The following is a 26,700-nucleotide window of genomic DNA, read 5'->3' on the forward strand; positions in this document are numbered from 1 at the left end:
GGAGAGAGTTTGCTCAATCTCAGCTGCTTCGTATGCGAGATCTGGGAAATGACTCTTCCAGCTCCGAGTGGAAGGACTCCTGGAGGGCAGTGAAGCACAGAATGAGGACGGAAAGAAGACGATACAGGCCTGATCCTTCCAGTCCTTTCAGAGGAGCTGAGAGGGGAGGAGACAATCAACCTGCTGCCTCCGAGTGGAAAAACTCATGGAAGTTTACCTGCCAACCCCTGCGTCAGGAGCCTGAAGCTTGGCAGCAGGGTTGGACCACAACACCCCAAGTCAGAATAGATCGTGCAAGAGAGTTGAACCACTTTGCCCCTGTAGAACTCCCTAAGAACGGCCCAACTACAGAGCGAACCTGGGAACAATCTTGGAGGTTCTCAAGGCGCCAACGCCAATCACAACCCGGTGAAGTAAGGGCACAAACAAGCCAAGGAAGTTCAAGTGGGACTTCTCACCATCCCAATTCATTGCATCAGAGAAGGTATAGAAGGTCAGTTTCTGACTGGCAGGAGGCTTGGATGGTCTCAGAAACTCAATTCCGTCAAGACAGGCCCTCTTTGACCCAGTGGAGGGAAGCCTGGCAGTGGTCTGTCTTCCACACAGACCGTTGGACAGAGCAGGAGCCCAGAGAGAACCGCCTGGATGCGTTCATGGAGATCCAACCCCCGAGAGATTGGATATCCATGCAGAGAGCCCAAACAAAAATGAGTCCGTCATTTGACACCAAGATGTTCAGGGAACAATATCCAGAGAAAGAGTGGAATGATTCATGGAAAGCAGGTCCACTTCTCAGCCATACACCAATTATTTCTGGATCTTCAGATGCAACTGAGAAAACCATGAGTCGCAATATTCAGCAGCACCATGGCGCCACGAATGGCCATGGGTCAAAATGGGGAAGGTCTTTCAGGATTGCCAACCCCATGCCCCAAGTGGAGCAACCCTGGGTGGAGTCCTCTCCCAACACCTCTTATTATACAGTTATGTGGTTTAGAGAAATGAAGACTCAAAACAAAATCAATCCCAAGTTTAGCAACAACAATGCAATTTTCAGTCAGTGGGGATCTTCTCATAGGTTCCTTCAGGGTGCCAGTGTTAAAAGCAAAGACAAAACAAAGTCCAAGGTAACTGTTGACCCTATGGTGATTGTAACAAAACACATCAGCACAAGGAAGCATTTGTATTCCAACACTGAGAAGGTGAAACAAGGAGACAAGAAGTGGACAGGATGTCACCTGTTAGGTAAAACCCAACCACGACCAAAGAGAAGTCCTGCTTCAAAGAAGACGGCTAATAAGACGGATGAAAACAATGACAAGATCTTTGACGAATGGGCAGAATCTTGGAGGTTTTTGGTAAAACCTGAAAGTTTGAAAAACCCTGTGAAGTCCCTCAAAGGTTGGAATGAATCCTGGAAATTCCTCATTCCACCGTACCCACCAATGAACGGCCACAAGACAAGATAGAAAGCATGCTCAGTTAATTAAAGGATTTAAAAACATCATCCTTTGTTGCGTTTATTTTTGCACATAACACTAAAATGTGTGAAATAAAACAATGTAGGGACCAAAGTATTCTAAAACCAACAATGTTGTACCTTAGTAAGTCATAGCTAAAAGACCAGTTGACCTAGTGCGTTTTTTGTAGCTTGGTGATTAAAGACTTTAAAACATGGTGCATATTTTGAGTATATTCTATTCAGAGCACATTACCTGCTTTACCTGTTAGTTATTAAATTCCTGCAGCATCACAGATTGCATTTTTGGAAGCTCGCACACAACATCTTAGACAAATTAGGACACCCTTGAAAATGAGATGGTGCATCTCAAGGGGCTTATCCTCTAAAAATAAAATACAAATGATTTACAGAGATTTACATACACAGAATGGACGGCTGACATCAACTACAGAAAAGGTTTCATGAATCAGTGTGATGAAGTACAGTAAGAGGTGCAGTCAAAGCCAAGCGTGATCATGGGGCAGTTCCTCATATGTCCACTAGATGGTGCTCCTGTGAAGCTACAGTAAATCAACACTGAATGGGTGACATGTGCACAGGCAAATGTACATGGAGCAATCAGAAAAGAGATGGAGCAACTTCGTCAAACTGTCCGGTAACAAAAGGTCTGAACGGGTGTAAGTAGCTCCTGACAGAATGAAACTGGAAACTCCATAAATCAACACCAGGACTGATTTAGAAAAGGATGCTGGTGTGGACACTGGGTTTGAAAAGGACTTTCTTGATTTATAAAATGACAAAATAAAGTGTACAGTAGATGTATTTATTAAATCCTTACGCATATTATTAATTAGTACCTTATATCATTTTCACAATGGGTCCTTGATTATAAACTCAGAGCGCTTGTTGTAGCAATATAGCAGTAAAGGCCGGTCGAGACCTGCCTGGTCTTCAGCTCAAATGAGCGACTGCAGTTTTTCTGCAGCAAGATGACCAGAGGATCCTGTTTCAGGTGGAAGGGTCTCCTGCTGCTCTGTGACCTCACAGAAAAATGACCCATGAAAAATAACTCGTCAGTAACAGGCCTCTTGCTTTAGTAGGTGTAAAGAATGAACTGAGCGTAATCTCTACTCACAGATTCTACATTAAAAAGCAGAGTCTGTGTACATATTAGGGGACTGGACTCTGGTATGAGAAGTGTTCTGTTTCCAACCTGTGTTGTTGTCAGAGTAGTTTTGACCATTCACATATCAGCAGGATTTTATGTATGCAGAAAAAGTCCATATAGAGAACAAACACAGGCAGAATTCAATCCACCGTAATGACCTCCCAGCTATCATTGGCAGTATTTTAACAGTGTTATCTCTTTTGCATGCAACCACAGCTAACAATCTTTTCTGAATCAAACGAACTGAGACAATCCAACTTTTACTGGTCCAAAGTCTGAAATGTCTTCTGGCCATGATCTCCACCAAAGTTGACTTTTTTGTCTCGACTGTACCAGCCATAATCATGATTTACCAATAACAGGCTGATTAATACTTCCATTAAACTCAAAATCAGAAACCTCTTGTCATGGTTTGGTTCTGTGTTTCCTCTTGTTTTAGTTTTCTTGCTTTCCTCAGTGTTCTGTTTGTTTCCTCGTGTTGATTGTTTCCCTTGTGTGTTTTAATGTTTCATAGTCTTGTGTTTACTTTAGTCTTTAGTGTGTTTCCCTGTGTCCTCCTGTGTTGCCTGTAAGTTTATTTCTTGTGTTGTGTTTTAAGTCTAGTCTTTAGTTTTTCCACTTTTATTTTGTAATATCTGGTTTAGGTGGTGTTGTCATTGTTGGGTTTTACTTTGTACTTGTCCTCAAGTGTTCTGGTCTTGTGTTCTTTGTTCCTTGTGTTTCCCTCCTGTCTGATTGTCCTGATTGTCCTCACCTGTGTCATTAGTCTCACCTGTGTGTAATTACCTCACGTCTATTTAGCCTCTATCTTTGTTCCCCTCCATGTCGGTTCATTGTGCTTTGTAGTCTGTTGGTGTGGTAAGTGGTTTGTCTTCCTGCTCCGGTGGATTACCTTGTTTTTTTTTTGTTTTCTTTTGTTTTTTGGACATTTTGAATTTATTGTTTAAGTAAGTTTTGTTTCTGTTTAATAAATATTTTGTTTTCTGCACATGGGTCCTACAGCAACGAAATAGATAGAAAATTCAGCCATGTGAAAACTGTTCCAGTTATTGTGGTGAGTAAAACCATTGTCAGAAAACAGCTGTTATTGTCTTGTCATGTTAGAGACAACTTTTTAGGCTTCAGGTTTAGCCAGCAGTTCATGATCAAGACCTCCTATTCTGTGTGTTGCTTTGGATTAAAGATCACGTTTCAATTTCAGATTAGATTTGTTGTTGAGAGGTCAATAAAGTCTATAAGGATTGTTAACTGTATTTGTTAGAAGTTGTTATGTGGTAAATGGGCGTCAGATGATCACAGATGGGATCTAGGATTGCATCAAAGTATTTTTTTTTTTATTCTCCAATGACTGTTTTCCTGTTTTCACAGTGAAGGCCATCGGAAAATGTGTTGGACAATACTCTGACTAAAGTCAAAGCCCCTTTATTGCCACAAATCGTATCGCTCGCCTGCCGATTCACCACATTTATTCAAACTACCAGCCAACCAGCAGTTTTACACCTGAAGTCATAAGAAGTGTTGGTGTTGTGATCTTGCATCATCGATCAAGGTGAAATCAGCTGGGCTCGGGTTCGGGTGTGTCCTGCATTGACACATAGATGATTTACAAAAACAGTTTATCCTGCTTAGTCACTCTGCGATGAAGCTTTAGATATCACGTCTCCTGGTTGTGAAGAAAGACTTGTTTACAAGCTTCATTTGTCTGGACGCCAACGGTCATAAATAGTATCCCAAAGAGTGAGGAGGAAAATAGAAGCTGGAAAATATGAGCTGCATATTTCAATAAAGCATTATCTGGGTGTTTTTACATTTCAATGGCCTAGCGGTTATTGCACACTCTCCATGTACAAAGGCATTAACCTTTGTTGGGTTCAAATCTGTTCTTGGCCCTTTACTTCATGTCTTCCCCTCACTCTCTGCTCCCAACATTTCCTGTCTCTCTTCAGCTGTCCTGTCCAACATCTAATAGTGCTGCTGCTGTGGAAGCACAATGATTGACTGGCGTGGCAGCAAACATTTTGAGCATTTTAAGGGAGTGCAGCTCATGTGTGAATCGGGCTTTAGAGTTAAGTTGACGTCTCTCTTTGGACATTTAGAAGTGAGAACCAAACCCTCTGCACATATTGCACACAGCTTAGTAACCTCTCTTACACACTTGTTCAATTTCTCGACAAGGAGAGTTTTATTTACATTCGAGCACTCAGTCTTATGTATCAGTTTACTGGTTTGTGGTCAAACACATTCCTGTTTGCTGCTGGTTGAGCCCACAACAGTGCTGAAGCGAAGATGTTTACCACTGGAAGCAAATGTTTTATTCATCTTTTCTCCTACAGAATGGCCTTCAACAGAGTCATATTTTAGAAAGTTAATAGTGTGCATGCGTGTGACGTAGCACTTAAAGTTTGGAGACCACAGGAGCCTTGAAACTCTAAACCCAGAGCTGCCTGACAGCCCTCACAATGCCTGGCAGCTCTCCAACAGGGAGGGGAGGGGGGGGGGCAGGTCTGTGTTTTAGTATGTAGCATGACTCTGGTTAGCACACAGTCCTGGTTTCTGATTGGCTCAGACATGCTAAGACCTGTCTTGTTTGTTTGTTTTTTCACACCTGTTGAATAAAGATCCATTTCACATAAGTGTTTTATTTAATTAAAGAAACTTCTCTGCACTACCAGGCTGCTGGCTGCTCCCCTCGTTGCCTCAGTTGACACTAAATTTAGAGTCTGCAGCTCTGGATCTGTTAACGTATGATGTAAAAATAGCAAAGAGGGGAAGCCTTACCACAGAGCAGACATACACAACAGACTGTGTAAGCTCTAAAGTGTGACTGCACAAACAGACTCAAGACAGACAGAAGACAAGCAGAGACACAGACTGGTGCCTTCTTCAATAATACAAAGATAAGAGAGTGACCTGTCCAGAGATAGAGACCGGCAGAACGTGGACAGACGCTGGGCTTCACCTGCGTGTTACTGGATGTAAAGAGACGCCCAGGCAGTCTGTGAGAGAGACAGAAAGACTCAAGGTGAGTCAGGGGAGGTTTTCTTGTTTAACAAAATGTGTATTTCAAAAATTCAGCCTAATATTTCAGAGAAGTTTTGTGGTTTGACTTGAGTGTTTTTGTTTTAGTCTTGATGGAGCTGACAGCAGTCTTTGTGTCACTTAAGCTAAGGCTATAGGCTAACAGGAAGGTCCTATATCATTTGCAGAAGGGCAGACAAAAGCAGAGCGTAGTCGATAATGTTAGTGGTACAAAAAGTATGTTTTCTACTACAGAGGAGAAATGGTTGTGTTCAGGAAGTCGTGTTGAATGAACCCCGATGAAAAGAGAGCCTACTCGTAAAAAGATATATTATATCCAAGACAGTGCTTTCAGTGCTACCGGAGAGCTGAAGGAACATACTGGCGGTATTTTCTCAGCTGATCAGTTTTGTGAATTTCCCAGTCGACGTCCAACATCTGGTTTAACTGTTGACATAACTGTCTGCACTCCCTCCCGCCCACTTCGCTCTGCCAATGACAGGCATCTGATCCAATCTTCACAACAGGGTCCTCAGACTGTCGCCCCCTGGTGGTGGAATGAACCTCCAAACTCCATTCGATCTGCAGAGTCTCTTTGCACCTTTAATAAAAAGCTAAAGACCCAGCTCTTTCATTATTACCTACGACTTTAACAGTATTGTTGATGAGAGTTTTGTTTGATAATGATGATTTCAGGATGGTTTTGCTGGTCTCTGATCACTTCCTGTCAGCAATCAGACTTCTTCGTTTGCACTTGCATTTTCTTGTGTTGTACTTACTCTCTCTTTGGATAGAAGCATCTGCTACAACTTTATGATGAGTCCGTTTCTAGGAGTTCTGGGTCAAAGCCCCATTTCGTCTCCCTTAATCAGCACCGCACCAAGAGCAAGAGGTGTCCAAAAACTTCTCTCCAACGATTCCTGCAGCGTTAAATGTCGAAGCCTTGAGCTATCGTATAGACGAGCTGCGAGCGAGAATGTGCTCATGTCGAGAATGCAACGGGGACAATAGAGAGAAGTAAGCACGCATCACGATGGAAACTTCTATTTTAGGACGACATTATGCAAGTTTCCAAACTTCTCACAGCTTCCAGGACCTCAACTGTTAACGCTGCTTTACTCTGCTCATAAATGCACGGCCAAATCAATGTTTAATGGACAAGCAGAAATCTGAACATTAATGTGTCTGCTTATGTTGTTAGAAAGAAATCTCTGCTGAAGAGAACATACTCGCATGATAGGGTCACTTTCAATCCTTCTGTATTTATGGTAAGAGAACCTCAGAGGGAGAGAGTCAGAGGGTCTCTGACCAGTTTTCATCAGGGACTTCTTTAATATCATCATGTGTGAGCTCACCTCCCTATTTTAGCTTATCATTAAATCTGCCTCATTTATCAGCCCAGACTGTGTTAAGTCCTGCAGAGGATCCTGTAGACAGACGGGGATTAAAGTGTGTGAGCTTTATGTTACACACACTCCTCTATAACAGGGATTTTATAGCATGTCTATACGCAGCCTTTAAAAAGCTCAAAATGATGTTCATTCGAATCCGAGCTGTGGCTCCTTTCCTTTCCTGCTCTCTCTCTTCCTCATTGCTGTCTCTGTACACTGTCCTGTGGAAAACAAACACTTGGAAAATGTTTTTGACCTCAGACTGTGAGGTGCATGTGTGAACAAACAGATCAGGCGGATTTCAGGGGAAGCGCTCCTGAAATTCTCTCCAAATTGTCAGGAGTGCATAGCTGTTTGACTAATTCCATCATTTGGTTTTTAAATGGCGCCTGTTGAGTTTGCTTTCAAAAAGGCTTCTCCAAAATGTAGTCCTCTTCAAGCATGAAGGCCCTGGTGAATAAGTCCTTCCTACTGTAAAAGTGCTCATGAGCCAAGACGAGTCCTTGGAGAAAGTCCACATTATTTAGGAAACAGAATAACTCAAATAAAACTGGAATAAATAGAAGTCACAGACAAACCAGTACGAGGAAATAATACCTGATAATGTTCAGTGATGATGCTGATCCTTGTTTTTTATGACGTGTGTGTGTGTGTGTGTGTGTGTGTGTGTGTGTGTGTGTGTGTGTGTGTGTGTGTGTGTGTGTGTGTGTGTGTGTGTGTGTATGTAATTTGGGGAATATGATGCACGAATGCCTGTGTCTTTTGTTCAGTGCTTTGTTGTTTTTATGTCTCCTATGCGACAGGATGTTGTCAAAGAAGCAGGAGGGGAGGGCATTCAGTAACGGGCCGCTAAGGGACCAATGGGAGAAGATCGCGCAGAACGTAGCAGACCAGAACAAACAAGATGCTGACTGGAAGAAAAAGAGTACCAACAAAATGTAAGAATCACATCAGAGCCAATCAGAAATGGAGATGAATTCAGTGAAAGGTTTTGGGATATTTTCTGAAATATTATTGACATTGATTACACATAAATATATCAGAAATCAAGTATGTATAGCTTCTGTAAATGTGTGTGCGTCATGACTGTCTACAGTGAGGGGGAAGCTGGAGTCCCGCTGGCTGTGTTGTTGACAGAGCTGTGTTTACATGGACGGGACGGCCGGCTCCTCCCCTTGTGTATAAAAGCTGTTTTAGTCAAAGACTACAAACAAGAAGAAGAACATACTCACTGCTCATTTAAATATCACATAAGTGTTTTCAGATCATGGTCCTTCAGTGTTAATTTACATGCAACTATGGAAGCTACGAGCTAACTGAATTGTGCTAATGTTCACCTGCTAACACAACGATGCAGGCCTCAGACAAGTGCAGCTCGAGTAAAGGACAGTTTTATCCGCAGCCTGCAATAAGGCAGGTTGGAGGTGTCTCGCTGCAGTTTGTTTTGCACATTCTTCGTCTCAAAGAAGGCTACGTGAAGCGGTAACTTTTTAGGATTTGAAGTTCGAACCGTTTAAACTACAGGAAAGCATTCTTCACGGTCAATATGCACAGTAGTCAGAGCTCCATCTCACACTGAGCACCAGTGACGGTTCTGTGTTCAGATATCACAGCAGCCGTCCTGTCCTGTGCAGCTTGTACAGCTCTAAACTGGGAAAGATAAATGTAAGTTGTGTTGGTAGGAAAGCTGCAAAGGTTTACAAAAAATGTAAAATCCTAATAGTCCTTCATGTAATATTGATAAAACTGATAAAACCTCTACTCCGAAAAGTTTGATTTGATTACTGTCATTCCAGCTTTGTCCTCTCGGTCTGACTTTAGTCGATCTACGTTTTGTTTTTAAATCTGCAGAGCTGGCTCAAAGTGGAACTATCATTGGTCGATTGTTGCCGGCGGAGATTTCAAGAAGGTCACCAGCGGGCAGAATGAAGACGATAACAAGCCAAAAATAAAATTCAAAGTCGTCCCTCCGCCTCCCAAAACCAAACCTGAGCCTCCCCCTCCTTCGCCTCCTCCAAAGAAAGAAGCTCCGCCCAGACCAAAAGTGCAAAAACGGAAAGTGGTGGTGGACGTGTTCCGACTGTGCTGGAAAGATTCCTGGATGAGTCTGAAGCCTCCGAAGTATCTTTACCTGAAGGCTAAAGAGCTGAAAGCCAGAATCCCAGGATTTACAACCATAGAGCTGTTTCAAAACAGAGAGTACAAAGCCAAGGAGTATCCATCAGAGGAGGAGTGGACGAGTCCTGCTGAGAACTGGAGTCACTCCTGGAAACAGGTACTCAAACTGTCTTTTCATGTCATGTTGTGTCGCTCAAACGTTTTGGTCCCGGATGTTTCCGATCCAGGGAACGAGAGAGACTTAAGTGTTTATTGTGACCTGTTTAATGACCATGAACGTTAGAACTGAACCTATTTGTGATATTTGCAGAGCACTAAATGAAGATTGTCCTTTCACAGAAGGTTAATTGATCAAATGACTCTTCAGAGTTTATTCTGCAGAAGTTGCACTTTAAAGTTGTTGGTCTTTCATCTTGCACACACACAAAGAGCTGACGAAGCACATTTTGTTTTTCTTTTGAAATGTGCATCACAACAAAACGTTGACCTCTGTCGTGTGTGCTTTGGGTTCACATGGCTGCAGTGAACCAGATTCACTCCACAGTGTGATTCTTTAACACCATCACAGAGTTATTCCCCCAAAACACCATCATCCTTACACACTGTAGCATTAATGTGTGTGTGTGGCATGCAACACAATCAGGCCTGCACACACACACAGCGCTGCAGAGAGGCATCGGAGCTGCTGTGGCTCAGCGGTAGAGTCAGTCATCTCTCAACTGGAAGGTCGGGGGTTCGATCCCCAGCTCCTGCTTTATCAGAGCAGATTAGTTCCCTCTTCACACTGCAGCCTCTGTGAAGGTGTCAGAAGCTCAAGTCCAGTTATCAGTCTCCCTTGATGCCACCTCAGATGGTGGATCGAGGACTGAACTGTTCTCACTGTTCAGCCTCCATGACACACAGCAGACGAGACGTAACAAGCTCTAAATATCTGTAAAGGGTAAAACAGCTTTTTATCACCTGTTGTGCATCTCAAGCTGAATCAACCCCTTCGCTTTCTCTCGCCAGGCTGTGGGACGGATTGAAAGGTGAGAATCCTCTTTTAATTGCTGTTGTTGTTTCCAGGTGAAGAGTCCTGCACAGCTGGAGCTCGCCGAGGAGAAACCGTTCCAGTGGGACGTTTTGTACGACAGAAAATGTGTTGGGAAAGCTGAGACGGGGGCCTACTCGCTTCCTCGCTGGGCTGGTACCTGGAAGATCATGAACTTTCCTTTCAGACAGTACAAGCCTGAATGGGATGAAGGCTGGCCGGAGTACGAACAAGAACTCAGCGACAAGACTGAAGATCTACAGCGACTCGAGGAAGAGGTGAGGAAATGTTCTTTTCTTGTTATTTTTGAGATATTAAAAATGAACACAGTTAATGATCACATTCGGTTTGTGATTGTCAAACAGGAGGAATTAGAAGACTGGGAGGATTCATGGAAACTTTCAGAAGCCAAGTTTGAAACAGAGTACCTGATTGAAGACGAGGAGGCAGAGTCTGAATCAGACGAAGAGACAGACGAAGAGTCAGAGTACGAGTACGAGGACGAGTACGAGGACGTCACTGGCGACGAGGACGACGCTTTGTCCTCCAGCTCTGACGCCACGACGACGACGACGATGACGAGGATAAACGAGGTGTTCATGCCCGGGTGGAGCGACTCCTGGCTGATCTCTGCGGCTCCTCCGCTGGAGGCCGACGAGCGTCAGAAGAGCTGGAGCTCCTGCTGGAGATATGAGCAGCAGTTCAGGTGGGTCAGCACACTCGCACTCAGATTTTCACGACGCAGCAAAACAATCATCTGCCAAACTGTGCCGATGTGAATTCAGCATCTCACAGCAAAACATAAACTGTGATTGTCTGGTGTTTGTTAGGTGGTGTGAGGCGTCCCTGGCGTCCCACCATCGACACAGCTCCATGCTAACGGCTAAACAGAAGAGCAAGAACGTCCTTCTGACGGCGCGGCTGGACGAGGAGGTCACAGACGGGACAGAATGGAAGGAGGCCTGGAGGAGCCCGAAACGATGGATCCCACTCCAGGAGGTGGAGTCTGATGAAACAGATGAGGAGGAGGAAGAGGAGGAGGATGAAGATGAGAGGAACGTTGAAGAAGAGGAGGAGGAGGAGGTGGATGGAGTTGACAATGAGGAGGATGAAGGAGTGGCTGAGGAGGAAGAGGAGGAGGAGGAGGATGTTGCTGATATCGAGAAGGACACAGAAATGGACAACAAAGAGAGAGACGTAGAAAAACAGAAGATCAAGGAAGACAACGAAATGACCAAAAAGGATGAAGAGGAAGAGGACGACATGGAGGAAGAGGAGGAGGAGGATGAAGGAGTAGATGAGGACGAGGAAAATGAGGAGGAGGAAGAAGATGAAGGAAACAGTAAAGAGGAGGACAATGAAGGACAAAAAGAGGAAGAGTGTGATGCTGGACATGAAAACGAGAGGGAGGAAAATGAGGAAGAAGAAGAGGAGGATGAAGAAGAAGAAGGCAGCAGCAGTAAAGAGAAGGTCAATGAAGTACAAAAGGAGGAAGACCATGATGCAGGACATGAAGAAGAGAGGGAGGAAAATGAGGAAGAGGAGGAGGAGGAGGAGTTTAAAGAAGCACCGGAGTGTAAAGACAAGATGGTTAAACAAGATAACAAGGAGGAAGAGGAAGACAAAAACATAAATCCAAACGGTGAGGAGGATGAAGAGGAAGAGGAGGAGGATGAAGAGTTCGTAGATGTGGAGGAGGAAATTAAAGGAATGCACACAGCAGCAGAAGAACAAGAGGAAGAGGAAGACATAGAGGAGGAGGAAAAAGGCAAGATGGATGAAGAGGAAAGGGAGGCGGAGGACAAAGAGGCTGATGAGGAAGAGACGGAGGACAAAGACGCTGATGAGGAAGAGGAAGAGTCGGAGGACAAAGAGGCTGATGAGGAAGAGGAAGAGTCGGAGGACAAAGAGGCTGATGAGGAAGAGGAAGAGACGGAGGACAAAGAAAAAGATCGAATCAAGGAGAACATTTTATCGGAGGAGAAGGATGAAGAAGAGGAAGACTCTGACGTGAAGGAAGAAGAGCAGGAGGATGAGCACAAAGAAGAAGATGAGGAGGAGGATGAAGAAGCAGATGAGGACGAGGAAGATGATGAGAAAGAACAGGAGGAAACAGAAGAAGACAACGAGGAGAAGGAGGACAAAGTGGACAATGAGTCTAAAATTGACAATAAATGTAAAGAAGATAATAAAGATGATGAGGATGAGGAGGAAGATGAAGAAGATGAAGATGAGGAGAACGAAGAAGACAACAACGATGTGGATGAGGAGAAGGAGGACGAAAAGGAAAATGAAAAAGACAATAAGGACGAGGAGGATGGAAAAGTGGAGGTCGGGAAGGAGGACAAGGAGGAGGAGGAAGATGGAGAAGAGGAGGAGGAGGAGGAAGACTTGAAACATCTTGAGGATCTGATGAAGGTCAAGACAGAAGTCGACAGCCGCGTGACAGCAGACGGGAAAGACGAGGACAAGAGTGGAAGAAAGAAAGGAAAGAAGCGCAAAGCGAACGTCCCGCTACATCTGCAGTTCCACAAAGTCCACGCCTCCTTCTCCTCCTGGAAGCAGTCGTGGATGGTGGCGGTGGCTCACAGATCAGGAGATCCCAGTGAGGAAGACGAGGAGGAGGAGGAAGAGGACGAGGTGGAGGAGTGGCGTGCTTGGAAGGAGTCGTGGAGGATTTGTCGCTGGAAGAAACCGGCCCACGATAAAGTGGTTTGTTTCTCCACCGAGAACCGGAGTCCAAGATTCTCCCGACTGATGCGTGAAGAGGAGGAGGAGGAGGAAGAGGAGGAGGAGGGAACGTGGAAGAAGGATTGGACTCTCAGCTGGAGGATGAACTCTAAAGCAACAAAGAGTGAGGACACTGTGGGAGAAGACGAGGAGGAGGAGGAGGAGGAAGATGAAGAAGAGGAGGAGGAAGATGAAGAAGAGGAGGAGGATGAAAATTGAAATGATTTTGGGAGCTAAAGAAGCACGTTGTCAGAAAAAGGAACTGTGTCTCTAATCCGTCTTCAAACCCCCCAAATGATGACAAAAGTCCATCCTCTCCGTCTTCTTCCTGCTCCTCTTTTTCAGTGCTCAAACAGGCCGTTTGGAGATTTTCCCTTCATGACATCACAAAGGGCAGTAGCCCCTCCCCCAGGTGAAAAAAAAAAGTCAAAGAGTAGGAGGTGGACAACTTTGTAAATGATTTTAGTGTACGTATGTGACAAAGCAGTTTGATGTTATTTGCACATTGAAGTCTCAGTGAGCTGATGGGAGAAGGCAGCAGGAGAGAGAGAGAGGGGGGGCGGGCGAAGCAAACAGCTGCATCATGTTACCTCTTCATCTCAGCTCAGTGATTCTGTCACCTGCACTCCTGCACATGGCACTGATAGCGGACTTTTTTCCGGCACTTCAGTGTCATTCTGTGTTTCCTCCCATCCACTTCCTGTCCACCTCCTGTGCACTTCCTGTCTGACCGGGACGGTCTCACGCCTTAATGCTCATGTGTGAAAAAACTTATTTCAGGGACTGAAAGTCTAAAACTGTGAAGATTTCATACTCAGCTGTTCAGGTAGAACAAAGAGACTTCTCTCTTGGAGAGTTTGAGAATTGTTCAGGGACATTTGTGTTTCCTTCACTTTGAACTTGAATTAGTTTGCAAAGAATCTAAAAACCAGCGTCCTGAGCCCAAACACTCCTTTGATAAAACATGTTTACACTTCCTGTTTATACAGTTTTTCTTCTTGTTTCTGTATCACAACATAAAGAAGCAACATGGGGATGTTTTTTTTGTATCACTAGAAAAGAAAGAAATCATACAAAAAGTAGTGAGACTCAGTCCTAGTCATCACTGTCCATGATCTTTATGAGGATCGACCCCATGACGGGTTTTACGACTCGTTCCTGTGGCGCCCTCTGTGGAAGTCCTATGAAGTGTTTTTGACGTCTGTGAGGAGGCTGAAGCAGACGAGTTTCCTTCTACAGTGTCAGTAAAATACTGTAAAACACAACATACACACACAAGCAAGAAGAACCCAACCTGAGACTGATGTTTTATGGACGGCTGAATAACATTTATATAACAACAATGAACACACTGAATGATGACCTGATGCACTGACAGTACGGGAATATCAAGCACCTGGAAATGAACACGAGGAGACGTGATGGATGTGAAGGATGAATTGGTCCTGATGTGAGAAAAAGTCATGTACTGTGGTGTTAAAGAGAAAGACGACGCACAGATCAGAATGAATGCGTCTTTACTGCGTTTGTGCAAAGATGTATAAATATAAAATGTAATTGCACAATTAAAATGTTTCACCTTAAAAAGTAGATTTCTTGTTCTGTGTGACACTTTCATTGTTTGAGGGCCAAGAAGCCAAATGTCCTGCTGAAAGGACCCTCAGGACACGATTTAAATCAGGTTGTGGACATTTCATCAGTAGTGTTAGCGCTGGCTAACATTAGCGTCCTCTGGGCCTGCTTGGGTTGGTAATATTACAAAAAGAAAACGTCTCATATCACTGTAACAGAGGTTTTACATTTCAGTGAAGAAACAATAAATCACATGTGTTCCTGTTGCTTTAAGAGGTCAAGCTGAGTATTTAGGAGTCAAACAAAAACAGACTGTGAAACTCTTTTACAAAGCTTGAGACAAGTTTACATTTTGAAAAACATTTTTAAAGAATAAAACCAAAAACATTTTAACAAAGGACCAAACACATTTGCACGGTGTGAAACACTTTGATCATCCGATCATCCATTTTGACGGAAAGAGAAACGTACCGAATGCAGGAAGTGACTCGTTCGCTCGTTTGCAGATCTTTTTTGGAGGACTGCTAAAAGTGTTTCACATCTTTAACACTTGTTTTATAAAATGTAAAAAAAAATTCAAAATGTAAAATTGTCTCAAGCGTTGCAAAATTGTTTCACCCTATAAGTCATTTTGTTTTGCACTTCCCAGCCGCTGTAGGAATACAACCTTTAAAACCAAAAAGTGTTGAAGCGTTTCAGTTACTACAGAACAAATCACACAATCAGAGATGAAGGTCGGTGTTTCCTGGAAGCGCGAGGCTTTAAGAGATAAAATAATCCTTTATTTATATCACAAATATTTACAGAGTCACAGCAGCAAAGCAGGACAGCAAAAGAAAAATCACACAGTAAAATTAACTTATATAAAAATATCTAAATGTAATAAATGTTATTGAACAATTATTGCAGATGAAATCAAATCAGCTGGCGATGACATCTTATAACATTATTATTGCACAAGAGGTAGAAGAGTGAATTTCCTTTGTGAAGTTGAAAAAAGTTCAAACAATTAACTTCTTTTTTTGTTTTCTTAGCTTTTTGTTTTGTTTTGCATAGACTCAAATTAATATTGTATGTTTTTAATAAATTGGCCACCAGGGGGAGACACAGAGCTGCAAACTGGTTATCACAAAGAGGTTATTTCAGCAATGCAATCAATTCATCTTCAATGACATTTGTTGCAAGATAAAAACAGAGTCAATATGTTGAATTTAATTTCCTAAAATCTTAATTCAGACTTCATCAATGAGTCTTAATAAGCTGCGTATGAGAAGATGTTTTCCTACAGACAGTTTGGAGATTATACTTTAAATGATACATGCAGACCTTATACAGTTTGAGTTAAAGGGGAGAGCTGTGTGTGATTGAGTCTGCATCTTATTATAATGATAAAGTCTGACGCTCTTCATATATCTGCGTCTTCCCCTCTGAGCTCTGAGATCATTCTCATGCTGATTATCTGCGGTGTTCACTTCAGGCTCCCCCTCCTGCTGCTGCTGACTCTCCTGCTGTGTATTAGCATGAGATCAGACTGCATTGTGATGCTGCGCAGATTACAAAATACCCATTTCCACCTCTGATTGTCTCTCTGTGGTCACAGCAGAGGCAGATTAACCAGAGCTGGGAGGAGGGGGACGTGGAGTCCTGCTTTTATCCAAGGAGCAAATTTGAAGGGAACAGATTTAAACTCTTGAACTGGAAATTCTTTCTTTCTTCAAATCTCAGTGAAACTGTTGCAGGCTCAGCTTTATAGTCTACAAACACATTGACTTACTTTCTGTAGCTAATATTCTTCAAAAAATGTCAGAAAGAAACCCTGAAAAGGCTGAAAGAAGAAACTAATAAAACAGATTGAAATGTAAAAAAAACAATCCGCCGTCATCGCTAATATTGAAACCACTGCTCGCACTAGACGCCTCATTATCCAAGAAAAAAAACCAGCATGTGGTGGTTATGTGGCATTTAACTTGCAGCACACAAACACAGAACAACAATGATTAAACCGAGACGTGCAAGGAAGTCACAAGTGGAAATTAGATGATAAAAACTGAGAGGGGGGAAAGGGTGATTTTCTCTGCAGTGATTTCTGAACCTGCATTAATATTTGTTGAAATGTACCTTTAATGAAATGGGGTGCTGATTGCTGTTATGTTGCACACCTCATGTCCAGAGGCTGGAGTCCTCGACCCTCTGCTCCATTTCATCCCCTGCTTGCTCTCCTCCAGCTGAAATGCATGTATTATAATTATAATTTATTATAATATGTGTGGAGCCTGTTGGCCTTTATACAGTCTCTTATCTCGGCTAATTACCTGGAGATTCTCTCATTCAAGTAAACAAACAAAGTGAGGGGCCGGCAGATGTTTGTGTCTCAGTCAGGTTTGTGATCTAACGTCGAACCTTTCAGAAAAGTGACCGCTCGTCTTCTTAAAGTTTTCAAAAGGGACTTAAATGATTCTGAGTTTCCTGTTTAAATATTTTTCGAACTTTGTCTCCAGGAAATGATGCTCTGAACTAAAACATGTTGTCACTGATTTTCTTGTTTAACTCCCGTTGTTTCAATAAATGATTCTCATCTGCAGAAATATCTGAAAGTTGTGTTTCATGTATTTCTCTTCATTTGCCCTTCAAGTGAAAAAAAAAGAAGTTCTGATGTCTGCAGGCCAGAGGGAGGAACCTGCTCTGTTTGTTAAAGATGGACTTCCTCCAAGAGGCGAAGCTGAGTCATTAACATGTGAAGGGTGGGCTGGATGGGCGAGCGAGGTTGTATGCATGTGTATGAAGAGAGAGACAGGGGGAGGGGGAGGGAGGTGAGAAAAAGGAAGAGAGGATGAAGGAAAGAAGAAAGAGACTTTCTTCTCTCTGCTGAAAAAACTTCTGAGGATTTTGTTTTTCACATTCAAGCAAAGAGAATATTAAAATATTATTTAAAGGAAATGTTAAAAGAGACTGAGAGACTGTACATCTTAAGTTTCAAGACGTTAATTTGTCCCACGCTCAGATGTGCAGTGAAATGTAAAGACTGTTCCCCAAAGATATGCAATCACAACACTCAAACATTTAGATACAACAACTGAAAATGTGTCTACACTTTGCAGACTCATTTTTTTTCAAATGTCTCTTTTGCTCTCAGTTTTTTTTTGCAGTGACCTTTAAAGTCTGACTCAAACAAAACAGAGACCCACACCTCAGTGCTAACTTTTCTCTAATGCTATGATTTAGATTATTCTCTCATAAACACGCTGGTTTATCCCACAAACATCACAGAAGGGAAATATATCAATGTAAAAGTCAACAAACTACTGAACTGATTTTAATACTAAACTTATCAATTCTTTACAGCCTAGGTCAGAAGTGTAAAACAACACGTCAGAATACACATCATTAATGGGCTCCATCATAAGGAGGGAGCAATTAGGTCATTTTCAACAACACAATTAACCAGCTTTTTTTTCTTATTCGGGTCAGTTTCCATGATTGTTGATTCCACACACACTCAAAACGTCAGACAGACGGAAACAGAGAGCGATCCTGAGTGGGCGTGGCCTCTAGAGCCCCTCCCCCTGCACGAGATTCACCTGGAGAGCAGAAACTGCTCGGGAGGACTCACACACTGCAGTGAAACGACGAGCTGCAGAGAGAGAGGAAAACACACTCACAGCTGGACTTACTCTCCACTCAGGAGGAGTTTGCGGATCTTTTCCGAGTCACCGGGACTTTTTCCTTTTTTTAATTACCCCAGGCAGCAAACTCCGTTTTTTTTAACCTTAACTTGGAATTATTCTCCCTTAACTGGATTTAGCAACTTTCAATTGAGTTAATTACTTACACTCACTGAGTTGGTTTAGTTTTTTTTTTTTTTTTTTTTGAAACACACAAATCCACATTTCTGGACCTTAATGAAACATCTCTCCGGTGAAATGACCTGGACAAATCTGCTCAGGTGAGTCTAGAAATGAACATTGTTGTATGTACTCTAAGTTAGTGATCTCCAACCTTTATTTTTTTTTTTTAGAATGAGAGCTACTTAAATATTAATTATTAATATTAATTAAAATATTAAATAAATAATAATAAAACAAGTTGCAAGCTGCTTCTACTCCCCTTATTTTTGTTTTGTTTTATAGTGTATATTAATATTATGGCATTTCTGACATTTCGACCAGAGCATTGTAGTCTGGTTAGATGGATTTAGAGTTGTGTTCAGTAGACGCAGTTCGCTATGAGTGAGGTTTTGTTCATACTTAAATTTTCTTTTCTTTCTTTATATTTTGGATTTGCTTGGTGAGCTACTTATTGAAGGCTCGCGAGCTGCCGGTAGCTCGCGAGCCCCTTATTTGGAGACCCCTGCTCTAAGTGGATCCACTGTTCTTTTTTTTAACCAAGCTCTTTATTTGTGTTGTTTGTTTGCAGGTTTGTGCTGTGTGCAGTGATGTGTCTCCAGTGTGCTGCTGCTCCTCCTGCTGCAGGTCTGTGCATCATAAACACTTTCTCTGTATGTGATCAATATAATGTGTGTTTACTGGATAGGATCACATACTGTGCATCGTTTCAAATGTACTGAGTGGGAAAGTGGGACTGAATACTCCGGTGACCTTGTTACACCTAGAAAAATACCACATATTTACATTTATGTTTGGATTTGTTGAGTCATCATCGTCTTAGTAAAGAAGCAAGTTTTATTCATTATAGTTGTTTAATTTGAACTGTTCTGGATTTAACACAAAGATGTCATTATTTAAAGTAGGCGTGATACAGGAATGTAGCTTTAGAAACATCTGACCTTTTTTTCTGTTTTATTTTTCAGACTGTGAGGGAGACGAGTGCAACAGAAGCGAGACCTCTTCCTCTTCATCGCCCTCTGTATCTTCCTCGTCTTCTTCTTCTGTGGTGGTGAAGTCCCAGGAGCCCTCGCAGGACTTTCTGGGGCATCTTACCCAGGTGGGCTCACAGAACGGCGGGGACCGTAAACACCGGGACGCCAGCGCAGTGTTGCCTTTCATCGGCCTCACTGGAAGTAAGTTCAGGAAACAAGTTTGACTCAAAGAAACTCGGATAGTTTGGGCACAAGACGTCTCAACTATGTCTCCTTTCACAAATGCTTTAAAAGCTTGCTGAGTGAGGACGCCATGCAGTAGCCTCGTGGTTAGTGTGCATGCCTCATGTTCAGAGGCTATAATCCTCCATGGAGGCGGCTCAGGGTTTGAGTTATGGGGGGGGGGCTTTATCCACTGTCCCAACACTCAGATGAAAGCATAACAAAGTAATGTTGAGCACACAAAATTAATAGGAGAACACGGAGGACACACAAAGATTCAGACAGGGGAAAAAAGTCTTGAAATTCTTTTGAGCCTTTCAGATGCATTTCTTGGTAAAACAGATGCAGAATATGACAATCTCACGTGCAGTTTGTATTTGACTTTAGTCTTGAGAAACAATGACATGAAGACCAGAGAGAGAAAACGTTATCTTTTACAGACATACAAACAGTAACTGTTAAAGTAAAGACGATGTGTAATTAAGAACATAATGTTTTAGAAGTTTGATTTATTTTGGTAAAGAATCAAATATTTCAAGTCTTGACGCTTTTATTTTGAGAAAATAAAACTTTTCCCCGCCTGGATGAAAATGCAGCTTTTTAAATGACTCCTCGTACAGGGTGGAACTCTTTTACCAACTTCATGTCTGCTTCAGTAGCTCTTCTTATTTTAACTTAAACAGACGAGGGAGACCAAATGATTCCTCACTGAGCTGCAGGAAGATTCTTCGGATGTTTCCGTCTGTCGTCGGGCACGTTTAGTGTTTTTCTGTTACTTTCACGTTTGTTCAGACTCTCTGTGTTTGTCTGTCGATGTGAAGCAGAGGACGATAGGAATGTGCCGCCACATGGGGACTCTGCTTTATCTCACAGATACAGAGAGACAGAGGGGCTCAACCTGAGGTCTGAGGGCCCTGTAGAGGGCCCTGCAGAGTCTTCAGCTGGTCTGATGTGGTCTTAAAGCCTTAACAGAAAAAGGAAGAGAAGCCCCGTTTAGTCATCTGAATCGAGTCTGTTTTTGTGTCTTTATTTGTCTTATTGAAGGAATGTCTGCATGTTCCCTCGTAGGTGCTGAGCAGAGTCGGAGCTGCTGTAAGAACGGAGGAACCTGCATCCTCGGCAGCTTCTGTGCATGTCCGCCGTTCTTCACGGGCAGGAGCTGCGAGTACGACCAACGCGTCAGGTAGACGCAAACACAACACTGCACACAGCTAACCCTAACCCTAAGTCTTCACTTTACATGGAGCTTACATTTTGTCTTCTCTTTTTATTCCGTCTGTAGGAACTGTGGTCAGATCCCTCATGGCGAGTGGGTTCAGAAGGGATGCTCGTACTGTCGCTGTGGTTACGGCGTCCTGCACTGCTTCCCACACGTCTTCCACAAAAACTGTGGTAAGGTTTGAACACACTCGACATCTTTTCATATCTGCTGGGGCACTTTCACATCCTCCAGTAGATCAGTGGGTCACAAAGGGGACGATGGTGTCTTACAGAATAAAAAAAACCCTCGGTGGTCAAAGTCAGAGTCCTGTGAAAATGAAGAATCTGAGCGCCATGTTGTTGAACAGATGGAAAAGTTGCAGCGGAGCCGTTGACGCCTGGCAGTCAGACTTTTTTTTTTTTTTAATTTAAAAATCTGCCGTTCACACTTTCTCTACTTTGAAGGCAAACACCCAGCGGACACTCCCTATTTACTCCCACTGAGTGTGAACGACTCCCCGAGTCCGACGGCCCAGAAGCCCCTCCGCTCATTAGCAGTTCAAGGGTCTCTCCTTCACAGTGTGCTCACCATGAAACTTCAATGAATAGCTTTTATGTACTTGAGTTTACAAAAAAAACCCTGACTTTATTTGGCATCAAAACGAGACAGTTCTTTGGTTCATTTCAAACACAACTTGTGCTCGGGGAAAATAGGAAAGACGATTAAATTATAAATGTTGAAGTTATTTTTTGGTCTGCAAATTAATTAACACCTAAAACATATGTGTCTCTAATTTAGGCCTCAAGCTAAAGCAAAACTAAAACTGATCCTTAAACTAGGAGCCACTTATGTTTGAAAGTTTACGGCAATAATCTCCACTTTGGATGGTTATATATGAAGGTGCATCATTTCTTCTTCCTTCAGATATCGGTCCTTATCTTACATTTTCTGTATCCCATCACAAGACTTGTCTGAAACGGTCTCCAGTGTAGGAGAGTGTCAAGTTATTTTAGAAGAGCAGCTTTCTGAAACTGATGGCTTGGCTTTTGGAAGTGCAGATTTTACAAGGTGCTAATCAGAGTTTTATCTGCAGTCTTTGGAGAGGCTGACTAAGTGTTGCACCAACGCATGTGTGATTTTGGGCTTAAGCGTATTTTAGCCCGGCTCCACACATGAACATGTTCAATTCCTTACTGATTTAAACAACGTGGGAGACCACAGACGTCAGGACAATTTAACCTACTTATAACATGTTCATCTTGGTCATGCATACAAAACGACTCCAATAGACCACCGGACTCTTAAGATGTTTCCACAGACGTAGTTCTGTAACCTGCGTGATCAAATGAGACCTCAAAACAAAAAACCACGATTGGACGTGTGGAACAGTATGTTTTGTGTTTTGTCAAGCTTTCTGTCGGGGGCAGCGAAGATTGTGAAGACTCTAATTGAACCACACTTCTTCCTTCAAATAATCTGTATCAGGCCACGCCCCCAGCCTTTCACTTATATGTATGTGAACACAGGTATTCCCAAATATAACACTCTCCTACCCTTTATTTTATTAAAATCACTTTTCAACATTCATTATCTTCCCCCAAGATTCTCAAACAACCCAACTGATTAGACAGCATTTAAAGTGAGGTTACCTTATTATACAACAACATTTTAAGCTGTTTCACGTCACATTTAAACTTCCTGGTTAAAGTATTCATGACTGTCCACTACTGCTGCTGTTTGATGGTGTTTCCATGAGTGCTGCCTTACAGTGAACACATGTCGCTCAGGAAGTGAAGATTAGATTAGATAAGAAGTACAAGAACAGCCTCAGAGAAGAGTCCTGATAAAGAACCTTAAAGTGGTGCAGACTGCACACATCTCTTGTGTATGTCATGTATCATTGGCATCTCAAATGTACAAAATGAAGTTGTGAAATTCAAACAGTGTGATAAATACAGCAAACACAACAGGGAAAAAAATGACACTACACAGTTATTGGTTAATTTAAATGCATTCTCCTCCTTTTCAACCACTTTGAATAAGTCTTAGAGCTCCCTAAAACGTGTCTGCTCAGAACAGGCTGTTTCTGTGTCTGTAGCTTTAAATATGTAAATGAGCAGTGTCTGGCCACGCCCCCTCTCTGGAAGGGCACGGGTGTACTCGGTGCTTTCTGGCTCCATGTCCTATTGTTTACGGTGAGAAGGCAGACTCAGAGGGCAGAACAAACACCTAGCTGTGGGAGTGTCACCCACCTGGGGGAGGGGCTACTGCCCTTTGTGATGTCATGAAGGGAAAATCTCCAAACATACATTTTCTTAAAAGTGGAGCAGGCAGACGACGGAGATGATGGACTTTTCTCATCATTGGAGGGTTTGAAGACGGACTAGAGACACATGTTAGAGAAACATGGTGAAGAGGATTTTGTGTAACATGCTTGCCAGTTTTTGACAGGTTTCCTGTTTGTGTCTTTCTGCAGACGACTCTGAGGAGGTGCGCTGGTATCGATCATCAGCTGTGAAGACAATTCCAAGCAGCTGCTTCATCTCTCTGTCGCTGCTTCTTCTTCCTTTCCTCCTCTGATGGTTCTGCTTCACAAGCGCCATGTTGGACCATCGAACATTTATCGTGCTGAAGATCACTTTCCGAATACACTCAAAGCTTTTTAATGTTTTTAGAAAATATTTATTATATTTGTTCAGATTCTGCAGCATGGAAGAGAAATGTTGACGCACGGGAAACAGGAAATCTCATGACTGAAATCTATGCCTCCACTCTGATGATGATGTGCTGAATATTTCATAAGAATAAAAACATCTAGGTCCAGTTATTGTTGTGAAAAAAACAAACAGGGTATTTAACTTGATGTACATCAGCTTTTAAACAGAAACTGAAGCTTCTGTGGTCCAAACTCTTCGTGTCTCTGTCTTATCCTTCCAGTGGAAGGTCGTCTGTGCGTCTCTGATGTCATGAAGAACAAGTTCTATGTGAAGGAAAGTGTACATAAGATTTTTATCAAAGTGTCTTTTTGTTGTTCTTTATGGATTTTTTTGTTTGTAGAAGATGCAGAGTTTCTCGTGTCTTTTGTCTCTTTGCACAAACCATGAGCAGCTGTGACGTTTATTCCATTGAATACAAACATGAATTGAATTTGTATTGATTAAAATCCTCTGTTGAACAAGTTTTGTGTTTGAGTCGTAAGAAACAGAAATTACTCACATGTACATGATGAGAGTGGGTGTAAAGGTCATGAAACAACCTTTCAACACACTGACATTTTGTTTCAATGCAACAATAGAAAAAACAAACCTTCACTTCCTCTTAAAGGAAGAATTTGTGTCCAGTAGGAGTCGCCCTTGAGCACCAGCACTGAACCAAAACAAACTGTTGTTTGGTGATACGACACCTCTGCTATGAAGCCTCGGCTCTCCTCCATCGATGCACCTCCGACCCCTCTGCGTTTGCACGGAGGAGTGAATGCACCATGAAGCGCAAGAGACAGACAAAACTCGTCCTCTGCTCGAGTGGCAATCACCTGTGTCCTGCATTGCTGTGTTAGCATGCTAATGTTAGCACACTTTAGTTAGCTTGTAGCCTCACATTGCACATACACTGACATTGAAGGAAACGTGATCTACAAACTCTTCCGTGATCATCCGAATAATCAGTGAGTATGTTCTTCTTAAATAAAACAGCTTGTATACACAAGGGGAGGAGCCGGCCGTCCCGTCTGTGTAAACAGCTCTGACAACAACACAGCCAGCGGGACTCCAGCTTCTCCCTCAGTGTAGACAATCAGGACTCAGAGGATATTCTCGATTTCTGCAGTATTCACGAGTAAAATGTTGCACATTGTTCCTTTAAATCTCCCTCCCTCTCTCTCTCTCTCTCTCTCTCTCTCTTTGTGTGGCGTATCTGAGGGGGCGTTCAAGGGGAGGTCTGCAGTCTCTTATCTCAGAGTTTAATGAAGATGTTTGGATTCATTATCTGCTGCTTTCTTATCTTGAACCAACACATCGGCTGTCGCTCTGCAGCCTGTCGGTCTGACGGCTCCCAGCGCCGAAATTAACAGGCAGGAATCAAACAATCTTAAAAAAAACCCCACTTTAATTCAATGTTTCTATTCTCGGAAGGACAACAAGGTTTTTCTAATTATATTGAGTTCAGTCGGAGCTTGAGAGACTTAAATAGAAATAAAAAGATTAGAGATTGTGTTCATCTCTCTTTTTTCTAGACGGAGGAGGCAGGATATTCGTTTTTTCAGTCGACTGCAGCATGTGGAAGAAATGTTGACAAACGTCATGCATGTTTCTTCTTTGGTTTCTAACAACACTGCTCTTCTGTTGCCAACAGAAGTGCAGGAGCCATAACAGAAAGCTGCAGTTACACTCAGAAACCTTCAGAGGGTGCCAAAGTGCACCAAACTGACTTCCTATTTAACCACAAATATCACACTTTTCCCCGCCTGGCTGAATATCACACGTTATGTCTTGGTGTTGTGAGAAAACCGAGCGTGCATTGTCCCGTTGGTTCTGACAGAACGGACACATATCAACATCATCGCAAAACAATCTTCAATCCGGAAAATCTGCAAAAAACTCACTAAAACTTAAACCTACTGAGTAACTTTCTGGTCGTCTGTCTGCAGAGGATGAAACAAAACACCAACATGAAAAGTAACAAGGAGATAATCAGACTGTAATCTCTCCTTTGTCATCGAGCTAATCCGGTGCGACAACTTGTTTAAAGCGAGTGTTCTGATTGGACAGAAGGCGTCCATAAAGAATAAGGGGGAAATGTGATTTAACTCCACAGCTTCTTGTCAGAGATGTTTTTTTGTTTTGTTTCTGAAAGGTGTCGTAAATGTGAGCTCGTGGATTTACTGGCTCTCAGGTCTCTTTGATTGGACCAGCAGCTCATGAGGAAGTGGTCTGATCCTGCTCAGTGTTCCCGAGTGTGTTTGGAGATCTCCTGAAGAGACGTGAAAGGGCTTTGGAGAGGATTTGAGGGGTTTGTGGAGCCCGAGCGGAGGAGGAGCAGCAGGAGTCAGGAGAGGTTGATCTCCTGAACGAGAGGTGAAAGGGTTTGAAGGAGGAGGAGCAGCAGGAGACGGGAGCAGATTTAAAAGGATTTAAAAAAGGATTAGAATAGAAGGAAGACGTTTCCAGGGTTTCACTCAACAATAATCACAACTAATGCAGAGAAATCAAAGCCCCAAACATCCCTTCATTTAGAGGAGGGCTTCATCCACCTGCTGCAGGTCAGAGAGGAGGATTTTAGATTCTTAAATCAGTGTGAGATCTGCAAACTACGAGAGACAGGAAGTGACAGCAGGGATCAGAGAGACCACGCTGAAAGTTTCTGAAACTCAAACGTTTTTAGATTTTCCTAACAAACAAGTTGTTTCAATCAAACTCAAGGCGTCAGGTTTTTTTTAGTTTTTTTTTTTTTACCTGATTTCAACCCTTAAACTTCGTCTTAACTTCCTCCATCGTTTGGTAGATTTTGATCCACCAATATGTTCTGTGAAGTCTTTGATAAGGTGAAAAAACACATTAAACAATACAATCAGAGTAATAAGTGAGCGAGTGATTTCAGCTTTCACATTAAGCCAGATTTTAACCTTCTGAGGTTTTTTTTTGTTTTTTTTTAACACAGGTGGTGTTTAAAACAAACTGGAGTCAGTTTGCTAAGTTAGAGCCATTTAATCCACAAACAGGCCGAGCTGATGGATCTGATCTACCTGGATGAGCAGGTCCTGGTTCAGGAGGATTAACCTGTCTCTTCTACTGAACTGTGTTATATAGGCGACTCTAGTTGCATCACCTTAACAGACTGTATCATTCGCTTATATACAGTGATAACTGCAAACTGTATATAAATGGACGAGCAGAGCTGACATCAGTCCGTAAAGTTGTCCCTTAACTTTGAAATTGTAAAGTGTCTTTGGAGCAGCCGCAACCAATCAGGAGTCT

The 26,700-nt window shown here is 42.6% G+C and overlaps 2 protein-coding genes across 3 annotated transcripts; both read left to right on the forward strand.

Annotated features, from left to right (window-relative positions):
• The first annotated feature begins 3,567 nt into the window (after nt 1–3,567).
• On the forward strand, nt 3,568–14,491 carry LOC306837587 (uncharacterized protein). Of its 2 annotated transcripts, none has more exons than XM_079365322.1 (6): nt 3,568–3,684; nt 7,843–7,977; nt 8,891–9,314; nt 10,223–10,465; nt 10,553–10,893; nt 11,018–14,491. In XM_079365322.1, exons 2-6 carry the CDS (start codon nt 7,844–7,846, stop codon nt 13,134–13,136), a joined length of 3,261 nt encoding a protein of 1,086 aa, XP_079221448.1. In that variant the 5' UTR covers nt 3,568–3,684; nt 7,843; the 3' UTR covers nt 13,137–14,491. The 2 variants fall into 2 exon arrangements, with proteins under 2 accessions (XP_079221448.1, XP_079221447.1); XM_079365321.1 differs by lacking the exon at nt 3,568–3,684 and adding an exon at nt 5,417–5,652.
• A 3,751-nt stretch (nt 14,492–18,242) lies between these two features.
• tdgf1 (teratocarcinoma-derived growth factor 1) lies at nt 18,243–23,906 on the forward strand. Its single transcript, XM_079365007.1, has 6 exons — nt 18,243–18,432; nt 18,903–18,958; nt 19,297–19,506; nt 20,596–20,710; nt 20,810–20,919; nt 23,205–23,906. The coding sequence occupies exons 1-6, from the start codon at nt 18,389–18,391 to the stop codon at nt 23,306–23,308; spliced, it is 639 nt and encodes a 212-aa protein (XP_079221133.1). The 5' UTR covers nt 18,243–18,388; the 3' UTR covers nt 23,309–23,906.
• Nucleotides 23,907–26,700: the final 2,794 nt, after the last annotated feature.

The sequence above is a fragment of the Symphodus melops genome (genome assembly GCF_947650265.1).
Source record: "Symphodus melops genome assembly, chromosome: 16".
Classification (NCBI taxonomy): domain Eukaryota; kingdom Metazoa; phylum Chordata; class Actinopteri; order Labriformes; family Labridae; genus Symphodus; species Symphodus melops.

Excerpts from the sequence above, each read along its gene's own strand:
- LOC306837587 (XM_079365322.1), top strand. The coding sequence starts at position 7,844 with ATGTTGTCAAAGAAGCAGGAGGGGAGGGCATTCAGTAACGGGCCGCTA. Across the intron at positions 7,978-8,890 it reads AAAAAGAGTACCAACAAAAT|AGCTGGCTCAAAGTGGAACT; the intron begins GTAAGAATCACA and ends TTAAATCTGCAG. Across the intron at positions 9,315-10,222 it reads GGAGTCACTCCTGGAAACAG|GTGAAGAGTCCTGCACAGCT; the intron begins GTACTCAAACTG and ends TGTTGTTTCCAG.
- tdgf1 (XM_079365007.1), top strand. The coding sequence starts at position 18,389 with ATGAAACATCTCTCCGGTGAAATGACCTGGACAAATCTGCTCAG. Across the intron at positions 18,433-18,902 it reads ACCTGGACAAATCTGCTCAG|GTTTGTGCTGTGTGCAGTGA; the intron begins GTGAGTCTAGAA and ends GTTTGTTTGCAG. Across the intron at positions 18,959-19,296 it reads TGCTGCTCCTCCTGCTGCAG|ACTGTGAGGGAGACGAGTGC; the intron begins GTCTGTGCATCA and ends TTTATTTTTCAG.